Source organism: Leuresthes tenuis, unplaced genomic scaffold, assembly GCF_036924035.1.
Source record: "Leuresthes tenuis unplaced genomic scaffold, fLeuTen1.0.hap1 SCAF_20, whole genome shotgun sequence".
Taxonomy (NCBI): domain Eukaryota; kingdom Metazoa; phylum Chordata; class Actinopteri; order Atheriniformes; family Atherinopsidae; genus Leuresthes; species Leuresthes tenuis.
Genome location: NW_027325374.1, coordinates 3,690,715 through 3,705,886, shown reverse-complemented (window position 1 = coordinate 3,705,886; position 15,172 = coordinate 3,690,715). Strand labels below are relative to the sequence as shown.

Genomic DNA, 15,172 nt, shown 5'->3' with positions numbered 1-15,172 from the left:
CTATAACACCAGGACTATAACACCAGGGCTAACACCAGGGCTATTACACCAGGGCTAACACCAGGGCTATAACACCAGGACTATAACACCAGGGCTAACACCAGGGCTATGACACCAGGGCTATGACACCAGGGCTATGACACCAGGGCTATGACACCAAGGCTATGACACCGGGGCTATGACACCAGGGCTAACACCAGGGCTATAACACCAGGACTATAACACCAGGACTATAACACCAGGGCTAACACCAGGGCTATGACACCAGGGCTAACACCAGGGCTATAACACCAGGACTATAACACCAGGGCTAACACCAGGGCTAACACCAAGGCTAACACCAGGGCTATAACACCAGGGCTAACACCAAGGCTAACACCAGGGCTATAACACCAGGGCTAACACCAGGACTATAACACCAGGGCTATGACACCAGGGCTAACACCAGGGCTATGACACCAGGGCTATGACACCAAGGCTATGACACCGGGGCTATGACACCGGGGCTAACACCAGGGCTATAACACCAGGACTATAACACCAGGACTATAACACCAGGGCTAACACCAGGGCTATGACACCAGGGCTAACACCAGGGCTATAACACCAGGACTATAACACCAGGGCTAACACCAGGGCTAACACCAAGGCTAACACCAGGGCTATAACACCAGGACTAACACCAAGGCTATAACACCAGGGCTAACACCAAGGCTAACACCAGGGCTATAACACCAGGGCTAACACCAGGACTATAACACCAGGGCTATGACACCAGGGCTAACACCAGGGCTATGACACCAGGGCTAACACCAGGGCTAACACCAGGACTATAACACCAAGGCTATAACACCAGGGCTATAACACCAGGGCTAACACCAGGACTATAACACCAGGGCTATAACACCAGGGCTATAACACCAGGGCTATAACACCAGGGCTAACACCAGGGCTATAACACCAGGGCTATGACACCAGGACTATCACCAGGACTATAACACCAAGGCTATAACACCAGGGCTATAACACCAGGGCTATAACACCAGGGCTAACACCAGGACTATAACACCAGGACTAACACCAAGGCTATAACACCAGGGCTAACACCAAGGCTAACACCAGGGCTATAACACCAGGGCTATAACACCAGGGCTAACACCAGGACTATAACACCAGGGCTATGACACCAGGGCTAACACCAGGGCTATAACACCAGGACTATAACACCAGGGCTATAACACCAGGGCTATAACACCAGGGCTATAACACCAGGGCTATGACACCAGGGCTAACACCAGGGCTATAACACCAGGACTATAACACCAGGGCTATAACACCAGGGCTATAACACCAGGGCTATAACACCAGGGCTATAACACCAAGGCTATAACACCAGGACAATAATTATTCTGATGTTCAGCAGGGTGCAGAATGTCTACTTTTGTGAAACAACCTGCAAAAAAAGTTCTAAATCCATGTGATTTTTACATAAATTCGCTAAGTTCTTCTTCTCCTCACAGCTGAAGATGAAGTAGATGCTGCTCCTGCTTCCTCCCAAACAGAAGCTTCTTCAGAACAAGCTCCTCCTCCTCCTCCGCCTCCTCCCCCGCCTCCACCTCCACCTCCACCTCTAGCCATAGCTCCTCCTCCTCCACCACCCCCAGCTCCAGCGGTGGCTCCACCTCCCCCGCTGTGTCCTGGAGGTGGAGCCATCCAGCTGCACCCAGGTCAGTCCACCTTCAGACCGACTGAAGGCATTAGAGCAGAAAAAATTAGTTTATAAGAAGTTTTACCCTGTTTGTGAGGCTATATTTGTGGGGGATTATTTTCTAAAGTGAGAAAATGCCACCAAGAGGCTTTAACCAGGACGAATTAATACCAGCAGGCAGCTCGGGTTGAACAGTTCATATCAAAACAGAGTCTCTGGTCCCCTTAATGGTCGTAGCATCTCAATGCTAACTCTCTTTGTCCAGCTGTACCAAAACATGGAGCTGACACAAACAAAATGACATCACAACAGCTTGTTTAATAACCCTTAAGTTTATTATCGGTCTGCAAAGGCAGCATGCACCGGCTTCTCAGACATTTATATTACAGACTCCTGAGGGTTACGGTTCTGGTACTTAATCTCTGTGTGAGACTGTATTTAACTACTGAAACTAACGTTAAAACAATGGATAACAGTCCTGTAATAGAGTTTATGGTAAAATGAATCTCTGTGTTTATATCCAAGATACCAGGAACCTTTTGAAAATGTTAGTTATCAGGTCTTTATCCTCTTCGAAGCTACCTGAAATTCTGAGATTGTAACGCGTTTTAAGGAGGCATTTATGGCACAAGATGTGGTCCTTTAACCCACAGAGTCAGATACTTATAGATATCGGGTCAGATGGGGCTTGAACGTGCCTCTATGGAGCAACAGCTAGCACCTTCGACCCATTTCCACCTTCATATGTTGCTCAAAATGTTGGCATTTTGCAGAACATTGGACCAAAAGGCCATTTTTTAGCTAATATGATGAAACAGCTGTGGACCGGTGGTTCTGTTAGTTCAGGATTTACAGCAGAACTGTGGCTTTTTCTGGACAGAGTGATGTGTAAATCCACAATAAAGACATTTCTGATGTTTATTTCTGCGATTTCTTACAGGTGGTGAAAAAAAGAAGAGCATTCAAACCAAATACCGCATGCCGCTGTTGAACTGGCAGGCCCTGAAATCCAACCAGGTGGCCGGAACCATCTTCAGTGAACTGGACGACGAGCACATCTTGGAGGTTTGAGCGGTTCATGTTGATATCTGGATCCATTCAGAATGAATCGTGTCCATCTTTGTGTCACAAACTGGTTCCAACGAGTTTTCTATGATTTTTAAGTGACTGGAGCTGAGTTTTCTGAAAAATTCGGCAAAGTTTGGATGTTTTCACAGCCAGCAGTTCAACATCTGGGCTGCAGAGACGCTCCTTCTCAGTGACATGTCCAGGATTACACCATCTGCTGTTAACCAGCTCTGTAATCCTCCTTTACTGTTACCGCTCTGTCTGCAGTCTCTGTCTGCCCACATAGTCAGAAAGCTGAGCAGAGAGATGTTTGGTTGAAGAAATAATATTTGCCTTCCCAATAGCTCTGCTTTATCCTCACGGAGTCTCCAAGCTCGTCCATTTTATCTGACAGTGATCTCACATTTCCCATGACGATCAGTGGAAGAAAAAGGTTTAAACTCCTCTTTTTATCCCATTTTGTTCCCGCTCTGCATCCCAGATGTCTCCACTTCAACTCAACTTGATTTTGAGCTCCCATTCTAGGCATTACTCGGGCTTTGGAAAGCCCAGCTAGCTGCTCCAACAGGTTTACACCTTTCCCGTTGCCATGGTTACGCATTACGACGTCAGAAGTTACCAGCAGAAGTCCTTCCAGCGGCGCGGCATCCAAACCGGAATAGAAAGATGTCCGTTTCCACAGAAAAGAGCTTATTGTAAAATGGTTGCAGTAGCAGGCTGATGCCTCTAGGGCGGCGCCAAGCTGGAACACTTCAGCTTTGATTGCTAAAACGTTACGGCGCTCCTGTCGTACGTCGTTGCTTTTAAATGCCACATTCCCCCCCCCCCAGCTGAGCGTAAAAACTGCTTTTGGTGGTTCTGAACTACATTTAATTTAAGGGGTACGATGAAAGTCCTCAGCAGCCATTAAACAGTGACAGTTTCTTTAAAACGAGGCACTAATGTGTCGTAAAACCATGCAGGAGATTTGGAACTGAAATGTAAAAGAGTTGAGAGCAGGTCCAGTGCATCATTTTCATGGATTTATTTGATCTGTTTCTGTATCAGGAGCTGAACATGGAAGCCTTTGAGGAGCAGTTTAAGACCAAAGCCCAGTCCGGCCCCGTAGACCTGGGCACCCGGAAGATGAAGATGGCTCACAAGACTGTCAGCAAAGTGTCACTGATTGAACCCAACAGGGCCAAAAACCTGGCTATCACCCTGCGAAAGGAGGGCATGGCTGGATCAGATATCTGCTGCGCCATCGAGACGTACGCTAAACCTCGAGCACATTTATCTCAGTGATAAAGATTTCAGGGCGATTAAATTCAGATAAATGCCATTCAAACAGGTACAACCAGAGAGCTCTGAGCCTGGACTTCCTGGAGCTCCTGGAGCGTTTCATCCCCTCAGAGTACGAGATGAAGCTGATCCAAAACTATGAGACTGAGGGCCGGCCGCTGGAGGAGCTCAGCGAGGAGGATCGCTTCATGGTGCGCTTCAGCAAGATCCCCCGGCTTTCCCAGCGCATCAGCACTCTCACCTTCATGGAGAATTTCCCTGAGAGCGTCCAGCTCGTCCAGCCGGTGAGTTATTAAAAGAAATAAGACTGATTCTATAACAGGGTTCCCGCGGGGTCTTAAAAAGTCTTAAAAGCATTGACTTTATGGAAATAATACCTTAAAAAGACTTGAAAATGTCTTGAATTTTTATATATGGGTCTTAAAACTTGTGCAATATGTAACTTCTCCGTATTGCATTCTCCTCAAAGGTTTTGTTTGTCAACCACTTTTATTTTGATTAAATAACGTAGCCTGAATAAAGAGTGGTGGAACCAATAATTGAGAACTACTCCAGGTCTGAACACGGGCCACAATTTAACGGCGCTTGGCGAGAAATTCAAGCGTTTTGTCACTGGTTAAAACCGGTGGACAACAATTTATTCCAGGCTTTTTGCACTTTATGCAAAAAAAACTTGGTCAGCTTGGTGCCATGGGCTGAAGGCTTTAGAGTCTCATGCCAAGTCGTCCAAGCACATCAAGTCAACCAAAGGGAAGAATCAAACTCCTTCCATCGCCGGAGTATTTCAACCCGCTAACGTTAGCCAGCTAGCTGTTAATGTGCCTGAAGCAGCTAACGTTAGCCAGCTAGCTGTTAATGTGCCTGAAGCAGCTAACGTTAGCCAGCTAGCTGTTAATGTGCCTGAAGCAGCTAACGTAAACCAGCTAGCTGTTAATGCGTCTGAAGCAGCTAACGTTAGCCAGCTAGCTGTTAATGTGCCTGAAGCAGCTAACGTTAGCCAGCTAGCTGTTAATGTGCCTGAAGCAGCTAACGTTAGCCAGCTAGCTGTTAATGCGCCTGAAGCAGCTAATGTAAACCAGCTAGCTGTTAATGTGTCTGAAGCAGCTAACGTTAGCCAGCTAGCTGTTAATGTGCCTGAAGCAGCTAACGTTAGCCAGCTAGCTGTTAATGCGCCTGAAGCAGCTAACGTAAACCAGCTAGCTGTTAATGTGCCTGAAGCAGCTAACGTAAACCAGCTAGCTGTTAATGTGTCTGAAGCAGCTAACGTTAGCCAGCTAGCTGTTAATGTGCCTGAAGCAGCTAACGTTAGCCAGCTAGCTGTTAATGTGCCTGATGCAGCTAACGTTAGCCAGCTAGCTGTTAATGTGCCTGAAGCAGCTAACGTTAGCCAGCTAGCTGTTAATGTGCCTGAAGCAGCTAACGTAAACCAGCTAGCTGCTAGCGCTACAGCCCCCCCCCCCAAGCTACGACCGCAACTAGAGTGGATCTGCATGCAGATTTTGGGTCATCGTTGGTGTGGATTCAATTGTTCAGGACTGTCTCTACTCCCCATATTCCCAGCATGGAATAAGTAGCTAGCTGATGTAACCAATGTTAACAAATGTTAACACTGAACTGTGGTAGTCACTTTTTTTTTTTTTGTCCACATTTGTTTGAGAAATAAATGAACAAATTAAAAAATAATTCTTTGCCGATAGGTCTGAAATTAAGTTTTTATATGAATGGCCTTAAAAATACTTGAATTTGACTTGAAGAAACCTGTAGGAACCCTGTATCTGCCTTTCTCTGAGGGGTGCTGTTACAATGCTGTGAACTGAATTAAACGATGTTTCTTACAGCAACTGAACGCCATCATCGCGGCTTCGATGTCGATTAAATCTTCCGGCAAGCTGAAGAAAATCCTGGAGGTAACTTTCACTTTTTCTTCAAAGAGTCGACTGACTCAGCCTGCAGACAGCTGTGGTGCAGCGTGATTTCTCTCACAGCTGGATGCCGGTTACAGCAGGAATCTGAATACAGAGAATGTATTTCATAGGTTACATAACTGGTGGGATGATAATGGTTTATTTCACAGCTTTAAGCTGCAAATTACTAAGATTATTCCAGAATAAACTGGAAGATACACGGGGGAGTGGAGCAGTGGTGAGAAGATAAAGAATCGGTTGCTCTCAGGCAGGAAGTTTGGTCAAATAATGTTTATAACTGAGAGAAATGACCCAGACTAGCGCCGGATCATCTTTTATGAAAGGAAAGGAGATAAATCAGCAGCTTTAAACTTATAATATCAACAAATATGAGGACAGGAGGGTGACCGAGCAGCCTTTAAACAATATATGCATCACTTATGATGCTTTTTCTTTTTATGAATTACCAATTTTGACAAGAAACAAATATAACTTTTGACTATTTGACGGTACCAGTGTTGTTTGAAGTCAGCTACAGCAGGTTCTTTGGTCAGAGACTCAGGAGATGACAGGGTTTATCCAACCTCAGCATACATTCAAAGAGTTGTAAGTAAGTAAATTTAATTTATACAGCACCTTACAATGAAAGAAACAGGAAAAAAACTCAAAAGCAGGTTTAAAAAGCTGCTTTTTAAAAGAGTGGGAGCCAGTGTTTCAAAGACTCCGTCACCTTTAGCCTGCAGGCCCTGATGGGGACGTATGGCTGCAAAAGTTCGGATGCAAGTTGGTGCTCGTCCATGTGGAACTATGAATATACTCTGTGGTGAATGTGGAGCCAGAGCAGCTCAGTTAGCAACGAAGCGACGTGAGAATACCTGGAAGATTTCGTTAGAAGCCTCGCAGCAGCGTTCTGCACAACCTGAGCCTGCTCCAGGGATTGTTTTACTCATACGAGTGAATATAGAATTAAAAGCAAGTACGATCATTTCCATCTCAGAGCGTGACACGATGGGGCTTAGCTTGGCAGGGGTTTTAAAATGATAAAAACAAGAGGGAACCAGTGATTTAACATGAGCATCAAAGGAATGAGGCGAGCGGGCTGAGAGTCTCCATTATTTTAGGTAAAAATCTATCAGGGGGACAGACTTCAGTTTTCTCTTCAATTAAGTTGAAGAAAATGATCAACCATCCAACTTCTGACAGAATCTAAGCACCTGAGATATATAATTGAATATCATCTGCATAGCAGTGATGAGAAATGTCCTTTAAAGAACTTAAGATAAGCTGAAGAGGGAGGAGATATAAAAGAAACAACAAAGACCCCAAAACAGAGCCTTGTGGGACACCTTCGGACCTGAACTTAGCAGCAGCCACAGAAAGTCATCGTCCAGATATGAGGAAAACCTGAAATACCAACCCAGTATTTCAGCCTTTAGAGCACGATGTGATGGTCAACAGCCTCAAAGGCCGAGGTCCAGTCCGGCATCAGTAACTCAGAACATTCTCCTGCATCGATCCGCATCACGACGTCATTGGAGACTCTAAAAAGTCCTGTTTTAGTGGACCGAGCCCTGTGAAAACCAGACTGAAAATGATCAAGAATGCTGTATTTTTCTAAAATCTCAGCAATCAATGGTTATTTGGAAATGGGTCTAATTTTAATAAGTGTGTGTTTTATTAAATTATACACATAGTTTCCTGTTTATCGGAGCTTGGATGGAACACTGTACGACCCGGTGCTCGACACAACAAATCGTGTTCCTTTCTGGTGGATTTTCAGTCACTTTAGGGGAGTTTCTGCTGTCGTTTCTGAGTCTGTTTCCTATTCACAGATCATCCTGGCTTTTGGAAACTACATGAACAGCAGCAAGCGAGGGGCAGCGTACGGCTTCCGCCTGCAGAGTTTGGATTTGGTAAGCGATCCTACTCTGAGTTAAAGCTTCTGTCACTGTTTTATCTGAAGAAACGGCAGCAAAGAGCCGCTTTTAAGTGTAGCAAACGTAAGTTTTGGGCTGAACTCTTCTCTGCTGGCGCCTTCAAGCTGCTGGATACCAAATCCACAGACCGCAAACAAACGCTGCTGCACTTCATCGTCAACATCATCCAGGAGAAGTACCCGGAGCTGCTGTCCTTCCACACCGACCTGCACTTCCTGGACAAGGCGGCACTCGGTAAACGAAACAAACAAAAGTTTAACCTTAATGGTTGTTCGTGGGTGAACTTTTGCCTGTTTTTAAATGTTTAAACTGTTTTCATCTGAGGAATCCTCTGACTGAGCCTCAGCTGACAAACAAACATAAATGATACTAGTTCTGTCTTGTTTTAGGTTTTCTAATCGTAAAGTAAGCTTCTGAGTGGTTTTTCCTGTGCAAGATTGGAATATTTATTAGTTATCTGGATGGTGGGAAAGTCGGAGCCGCAGTTTAATGTAGTTTTCACAAAACTTCTGCTTTCAGACTGAAAAAGTTGTCTTTGTGAAGCAGGACAGCAGCAGAATAATGTCTCAAATGCCATTTTTACACCAAAAGTAGCGCGTTTTAGAATCCGTTTTAACTTGAGCTGATTGAATCTTTCCCCATTGCCAGTAGCTGCACTTACAGTGTGTTCAGGACCGGTTCAGGCATGAAGGGATGATGTTGCACGTCTTTCAGAGGTAGAACTGAGCTGCCCGCTGACGGGTAAAATCAGTCTCATCTCGTATTGTTCACGAGTTATTAATGTTGGACAGAAACCGTGCTGTAGTCGATAAAAACACAGGACTACTCCGGAGTTATTAGATGCTGAACTGAACACTTTCACAGCCAGATGTTAGCAGATGTTGGTGGCTTCTTCTGACCTGCTTCTGAAGTTGGTAGAAACATAAAAGTTCCCGTACAGCTGGGCTTTATGTGCACATGGGAGGCTCACTTCTTCCGATTGGTTTTGTTTAATACTTTGAAAGACAAATGCTTTATGGAGTCACCTGCTTTTTAAAGCAGATGGTTTCACCACAGAGATGCTAACAGTGGCTAATTTTAGTCTCATTGATTGGTTTCTGAGTTAGAGTACAGTACAGTAATCTTTAAAGGGGAACTCTGGTATTTTTAAACCTGGACCTTATTTCTGGCATTAAATACGTTCATCTACTCACCGAGAACAGTTTGGTGAAAGTCGGCGTCCTTCGGAAGATATTTAGATAACTGGAGATCCATATAACGGAGAGAACGGGGCTTAGAGGATGCAGCCTCTAAATAAGGCATTATCTGTCTTTATTTCACCAATACTTTAAGAAGAATGAATGAATGAACGTGTGCTATAGCTCTGTTAGCTCATAGCTGCTGTGTTGTTGTTATTGGCGGCTATCGGGGGGCTTATAGAGGGCTTTCTACACACTCTCTACTGGGATGATGTCATCGACACGGCCCCCTGCAGCACAGTTTATTCACTCCGTGCTCTGTGACAGTCGGCTAACTTCACACAGAGTTTGCTGCTGATAGTTTTGTGCAACATGGCAGGATATTTATCAGATTTTGACGACAACTTTGAGTAAGATGGACGTTCTTACCGGAGTGAATTAGCGAAGGACGCCAACTTTCACCAAACTGTTCTCTGTGACTAAATTAACGTATTTCATGCCAGAAATCAGGTTTAAAAATACCGGAGTTCCCCTTTAAGCCTATAGAACCTAATTACGACTCTTATTTTTCTGTTTAGTGTCAATCGACAGCGTCCTGCAGGATGTTCGGGCTCTGGAAAGAGGCATGGAGGTGACGAGGAGGGAGTTCTCTGCAGAGAACGACAACCCCGTTCTGCAGAGGTTCCTCAGCAGCAACGCTGAGCTGCTCGACTCCCTTACAGCCGACGGACAGACCGCACAGGTCAGCTTAAAACAAACTCCTGAAGCTGCCAGATGTCTCTATGTTTATATATCTCTGGCTCACGCTTTTTCCACGCCGATCTTGCAGGATGTTTACGAGTCGGTTGTGGAGTACTTTGGAGAGAATGCCAGAACCACTCCACCCTCCGTGTTCTTCCCCATTTTTGTCCGGTTCGTCAAAGCGTTTAAGGTCAGAAAGCTGCTTTTACGATCTGAACAAAGCCTGCAGCCATCGGTTTGAGTGAAACTTTTATTGGTTCTTCTCCAACAGCAAGCTGAGCAGGAGAACGAGCAGAGGAAGAAACAAGGCCTGATCTGCGAGGCTCCTTCCACTCCTCCTAAACCTGAAGTCATCGGGAACAAGGTAACAGTGAATAACTACGAAGGTGTGCAGCAAACAGCAGCTGAAGCAGTAATGAGCTGGTTTTACATGCAAGATGTATTCAAAAGGATTGTTTACGTTGCCTCATACAACATACAGCGCCTTGATTATTTCCTGAGACCTGCAGCTGATTCTGTGAGACAATGGCTGTGGTTCAATAACACTTTGTGTGGAAACACATTTCTGAGAAGTTTGGACAGGACTGGATAGTTTAGTGGTATTATTGCCACCTTTCATGTGGGAGACCTGGGTTCAAATCCCCTGCATGAAAGGTACTACTACCTCCAGTAGGGGTCCTTAGGCAAGGCCCCCTTACCCTATCTGCCTATCTGTAAGTCGCTTTGGATAAAAGCGTCTGCTAAATGCATAAACATAAACATCTGCACGGGTGTGAAGTACCTTTAGGAGTTTTAACAAGCATTGCAATGACCTTTTTTCAGGTTCCTGTGATGTCCAAACTGCCCCAGATGGATCTGATCGCTGAGCTGAAGAGGCGGCAGGTGTCTCCTCTGGTGAGGGAGGGGAAGGACGGTGCCATCGAGGACATCATCACAGGTACACATCAACCTGAGACACTCTGCGTTCAGACTAGATAAAGACGCCATCTTTTGGCTGTTAGTGTCATCAGAAAATGAAGAATTGGAGGAAGTCTAGCGGTTTCTGCACCTTCTGGCTCTGTGCTTCAGCTCTTATTCAAGCTGCAGTTAATCTGTTTCTAAACATTTTCTTCCTCCCTTCACGGCTTATCTCTCTGCCCTTTTTCCTCTTCCCTTTCCTGCCCTCTCCAGCTCTTAAGTCCGTGCCCTTCACGGCTCGCTCTGCCAAGCGATCCTCTCGCCTCTTCTGCGACTCGGTCTTCAGTGACGAGGTGACGTCCTAAAATCCCTCAGTGCAGCCTGTGCTTCTGTCTCTGCTGCTGTCGGGTTTCCTTTTGGTGCAGCAAAAGGGCCGAATGTAGGACTACTTGGCACTTGGAAGAGGTTATATCCCTACTGAGGCCAGCTACCGATCCAGTGATAAGTCAACACTGATAACCGCAGGAAAAGGCAAATAAGAGGGCTTTAACCCAGCTGCACAACAGATAATCCCTCTGTCTCTACAGTACATTTACTTAGAGAGGCTAAGGACTAAGCAAGTGGTTAACTGGATTAGCTGCAGTCTGTGGCTCCCACCATGAACTAGAAGACAATTTCAGATTTCATCCAAGGCAGCCGCTGAGACGATAGCCACGTTTAATGGTTAAAAAAGAAAGGAACTGGCCACAGGGTTATATTCTGATGTTAGTTTTTCCTTTAGGTCTGATACACTTCGTGCATCCAGGCTATTAAAAGTGCATTTGATTACTTGTAAGTCTGTCAAACCTGTAAAAATCTGCTCATTTAGAGACTTCAGACTATTAGTTTCACCAGAAAACACCAGTTAGAGCAGATTCTTTTGCAAGAGACACCTCATATCAGTCCGAGTTCATGGCTGGAGCCACAGACTGCAGACAGCAGGCAGGAGGAGCCTGCAGCTACACAATCTGCTAATCCAGTTGGTTTTGGCATACTGGTGACCAACATACAGTGAAAACTGTTTACCAGCTGCATTAAATGAGTTGTCATCCAGGTTTTTGTGATCATAAGAGCTTGAATAAGCACAACTAGATGATTCAATTCAATTCAGTTTAATTTATATAGCGCCAAATACCAACAATTGTCATCTCAAGGCACTTAAATAATATAGTTCAATTCATTGCAATAATAATCTAATGAAATCCAATTAGTTAATTTCAAAATAATCCAATTCATTCATATGGAGCCAATTCAAAAAACAGTATCCTAGCTAAGGAAACCAACAGATTGCAGATGGGGAGCATCAGCCTATGAGCAGAGAGGGTCACACTCACCTCTGAATTGCCTGCCTGCCTGAAATTGTGAGTTTTAAACGTCCAGGCAGGAGAGAAGATGCTGGGAAGGTGAAACCTGAGACCACCTCCGCTGCTCTAAGATGGTTTTTCCAATTTGACATAGATGGAGGTGGAGCTGTCGTTTGGCTGTTTTGTTCTTTGGTTTGAAGAAGATCCTTTTAAGTTGCCACACATGGAATTGCAGCATAATTTGCACCCGTTCCTCTTAGCTTCTGTACCTGTGTGGTTTGATCAAGGCCCAGTTTGGATATCCACAGGTATGAAGAGCTTTCCTGGTGTTCCCTCAGCCTCAGTAGGTTCTCCGCCCGGTGGTGAAGAGTTCTGATGACAGCCAGTTTGTGCAAATACTGAAACTCCTCCCTCCAACATCACCTCCAACATCACAACATCACATATAAGACAGAAGGTGGTCTCCGGTATCACCTGCAGTGCAGGATTGCCTCGCCTCCACAGGCAGTTTAACAGTGATAACGACCCTCTCTGCTCCCCATCATCTAGTTCAGAACTGAAGAAGCCTTTTGGATGAGAGGTTAAACGGCTTCAAAGTCCAGTTTACCGTATTTTCAGACCATAGGACGCACTTAAAATGCGGTGCGGCTAATGTATGGATTAATTCTGGTTGTGCTTTCTGACCTAGAACCGATTTTATGTGGTACACGACGCTCAAAAATCAGTCAAAATGTTTTAGCACGGCCTTGGAAAGCTACGAAGCTGCACTGCTTGATGGATTGAGCATTACGGGCCACCGTAGTCACACGATCTGTGCTTCAACATTAAGGTGTGTGCATTCATTCATTCATTTTCTATACCTGCTGCCCCAAAAATGGCTCCTGCTCAGAGACATGCTGACGAAGCGGATTTCAAACTCAAATCAGTAAAACAAGTGAGTTGAATAAAGTTTGACTTTTCTGAGTTTTGTTTCATTTAATGCGCTTTATAACCCGAAAAATACGGTAGTCTTGATGGAGATCTTCCTCCTGCCGTCGCTTACCTTCCTAATCACTCAAAGATCCAAAAGAACGGCGCCTTTAAACCAAGTTTAAACAGGGTTTCCTTTGTGTCCGCTGGCTGGTTCAAAGCTAAAACTCAGGACCGATAGCAGGAAGTTATCTGTGGTGGAACGGTTCACAGCTGAGTGCGAAGCGGCCGGGATGAGAGTCCGAGACCATGGTTCCCAACCAGATAAAGAGGAGTTTAAGTATGTCCTGGTCTGGTTCACAACTAACAGCGACGGTCACCGTAAATCTAACCAAACGTAACGTCTGTTTATAAGTTAAGTCTCTAAAAGTTACCTCAGAACTTTGACGTTGTGACACATTTGTGACACATTTGAGTGATGGATGTGTTGGGTAGGGTGTGCAACGTCAGGCCACTGTAGTTTCGGAAGCATTGAGTGTTGCGTTCAATGCGCAATCAGAAATTACAGAATCTGACGACCAGCAGAAATTTCCACACTGCTCCTTTAAGACAACTGAGTCATTACATTAGCTAACAACAGCCATCACATAACAACAGAAGTTACCTCAAACAGGAGCAAAAGGAGAGCCTGATGCCTTCAGCAGACATCAGGGAGAATAAATCTGTGCTCCGGCCATTCTGCAGCTCCATGAAACAGTTTTTCTGACTAAAATGAGCACCAAACGGTTGTTGTTACAGGACCACTTTGTTAGCGCCGAAAGGCTGAAGTCTGTGAAACCTGAGGTTTCTGTGGCAACTAAGATGCATTAAGATGATGAGAAACGTTTGACGACCTCCAGGTTGCACTTTAAAGTCTGTTTTCTACCTCAGATTTAAGGAATCAGCCGTACAGACGGGCGGACGGCGGCCGGCGCAGCGCCAAGTGGAAACCAGGACAACAGCTGCCTGTATCATCAGACATCTCCCTCTGAGCATCACAAGCACAAGACAGACCGTTAAACTCGTGCATGTTGACCAATGTGGAGGCTGAAAAGCATGCGAAATGATCACAAAGAGGTAAAAGCATCAGCTGAGCATCTCCTGTTCCCTCAGCATGAATGTCATCCACACACAGCTGAAACTGGCTGTATAATGCGCCGTCATTTGAATAATCGAATTTTGGAGACAGTGAATTATCTGCTGCGCTTGACGCTAATGACACTGGATGTCACACGAGCTAATCAAGACAATTACATGGAAGAATGAGCTGCTCAGCTGAGAGGTAACACGAGAGCTTCGTTAATGCGGTGCAGATATCACGGCTAACAGAGAATCTTCACAGGCGTCGCAGACTCTGACAGACAGACAGGCCTCTCATGAATCATTTGGATAGTTTTCCTCATAAAAGCCTCAGTCATGATTTTTTTAAACTAGTTTCCAGTAGAATATTAATTCCCTCTGTTCTGCCGGTTTCTGTGGTTCGTCTGAAATAAGCTGAAGATTTGTAATATAATTAAATTATTTTTAATACTTGAATGTCAGAATGCTGAATTCCTGCTTTGCTTCTGCATTATAACAAATAAAAGCATTTTATATTGTTGATTTGGTGCATTTTTGCTCTTTGATCCATCAGTGGAGATTCTTCAAGGAGTCATCTCAAACTTATCAAGCATATTGAATACAGCACAGACATTCATAGGGGCATATTTGGGGAAAAAGGCTGCATTTCATCATTGAAACATGAAAATTTCATAAAAATTTTATATAATCCAAGATGGCCGCCACCCCATGACGTCATAATATGCAAATTAGGTGTGTTAATTTGCTTCCTACATAAACTTTGTGTCATCCTTAACATTTCTCTAAATTACAGAAAGTCTCTATCTCCTATCAGTTTTAAGATAAGAAGCCTTTTGAAATGTATTTTCCAATAAAACCTCTGGCGCCTAAAGGGTTAATCTAAATTTTAAAGGAGATTCTTCTCATTGGCGTTTTTTATGGGTTACAAAGTCGATACCAAGTGAAAGTTCTGCTGCGATTAAATTAAACATGTTGGCACAGGCGTCACAACCAGGAAAACACTGAGGTACAGACAGCTGGACAATAGAAAAGAGACAATGACAGGTGTGCTGTGGTCTGTAAGTAACCCTGTATCCAGTTAGACATA

General features: G+C 44.7%; 1 protein-coding gene across 2 annotated transcripts in view; it reads left to right on the top strand.

Annotated features, from left to right (window-relative positions):
- The window catches only part of fmnl1b (formin-like 1b), a 47,695-nt gene extending 33,090 nt beyond the window's left edge, over nt 1-14,605 (top strand). The window contains exons 15-27 of one of the 2 annotated variants that reach the window (XM_072374160.1): nt 1,521-1,727; nt 2,649-2,773; nt 3,824-4,026; nt 4,107-4,341; nt 5,896-5,964; nt 7,794-7,874; nt 8,003-8,132; nt 9,655-9,818; nt 9,906-10,007; nt 10,089-10,181; nt 10,640-10,754; nt 10,988-11,067; nt 13,897-13,985. In XM_072374160.1, coding sequence (XP_072230261.1) covers nt 1,521-1,727; nt 2,649-2,773; nt 3,824-4,026; nt 4,107-4,341; nt 5,896-5,964; nt 7,794-7,874; nt 8,003-8,132; nt 9,655-9,818; nt 9,906-10,007; nt 10,089-10,181; nt 10,640-10,754; nt 10,988-11,067; nt 13,897-13,902 — 1,610 coding nt within the window. In that variant the 3' untranslated portion in view covers nt 13,903-13,985. Of the gene's footprint in view, nt 1-1,520; nt 1,728-2,648; nt 2,774-3,823; nt 4,027-4,106; nt 4,342-5,895; nt 5,965-7,793; nt 7,875-8,002; nt 8,133-9,654; nt 9,819-9,905; nt 10,008-10,088; nt 10,182-10,639; nt 10,755-10,987; nt 11,068-13,896 lie in introns of both variants that reach the window. The other variant, XM_072374159.1, reaches the window with a different exon arrangement.
- Nucleotides 14,606-15,172: the final 567 nt, after the last annotated feature.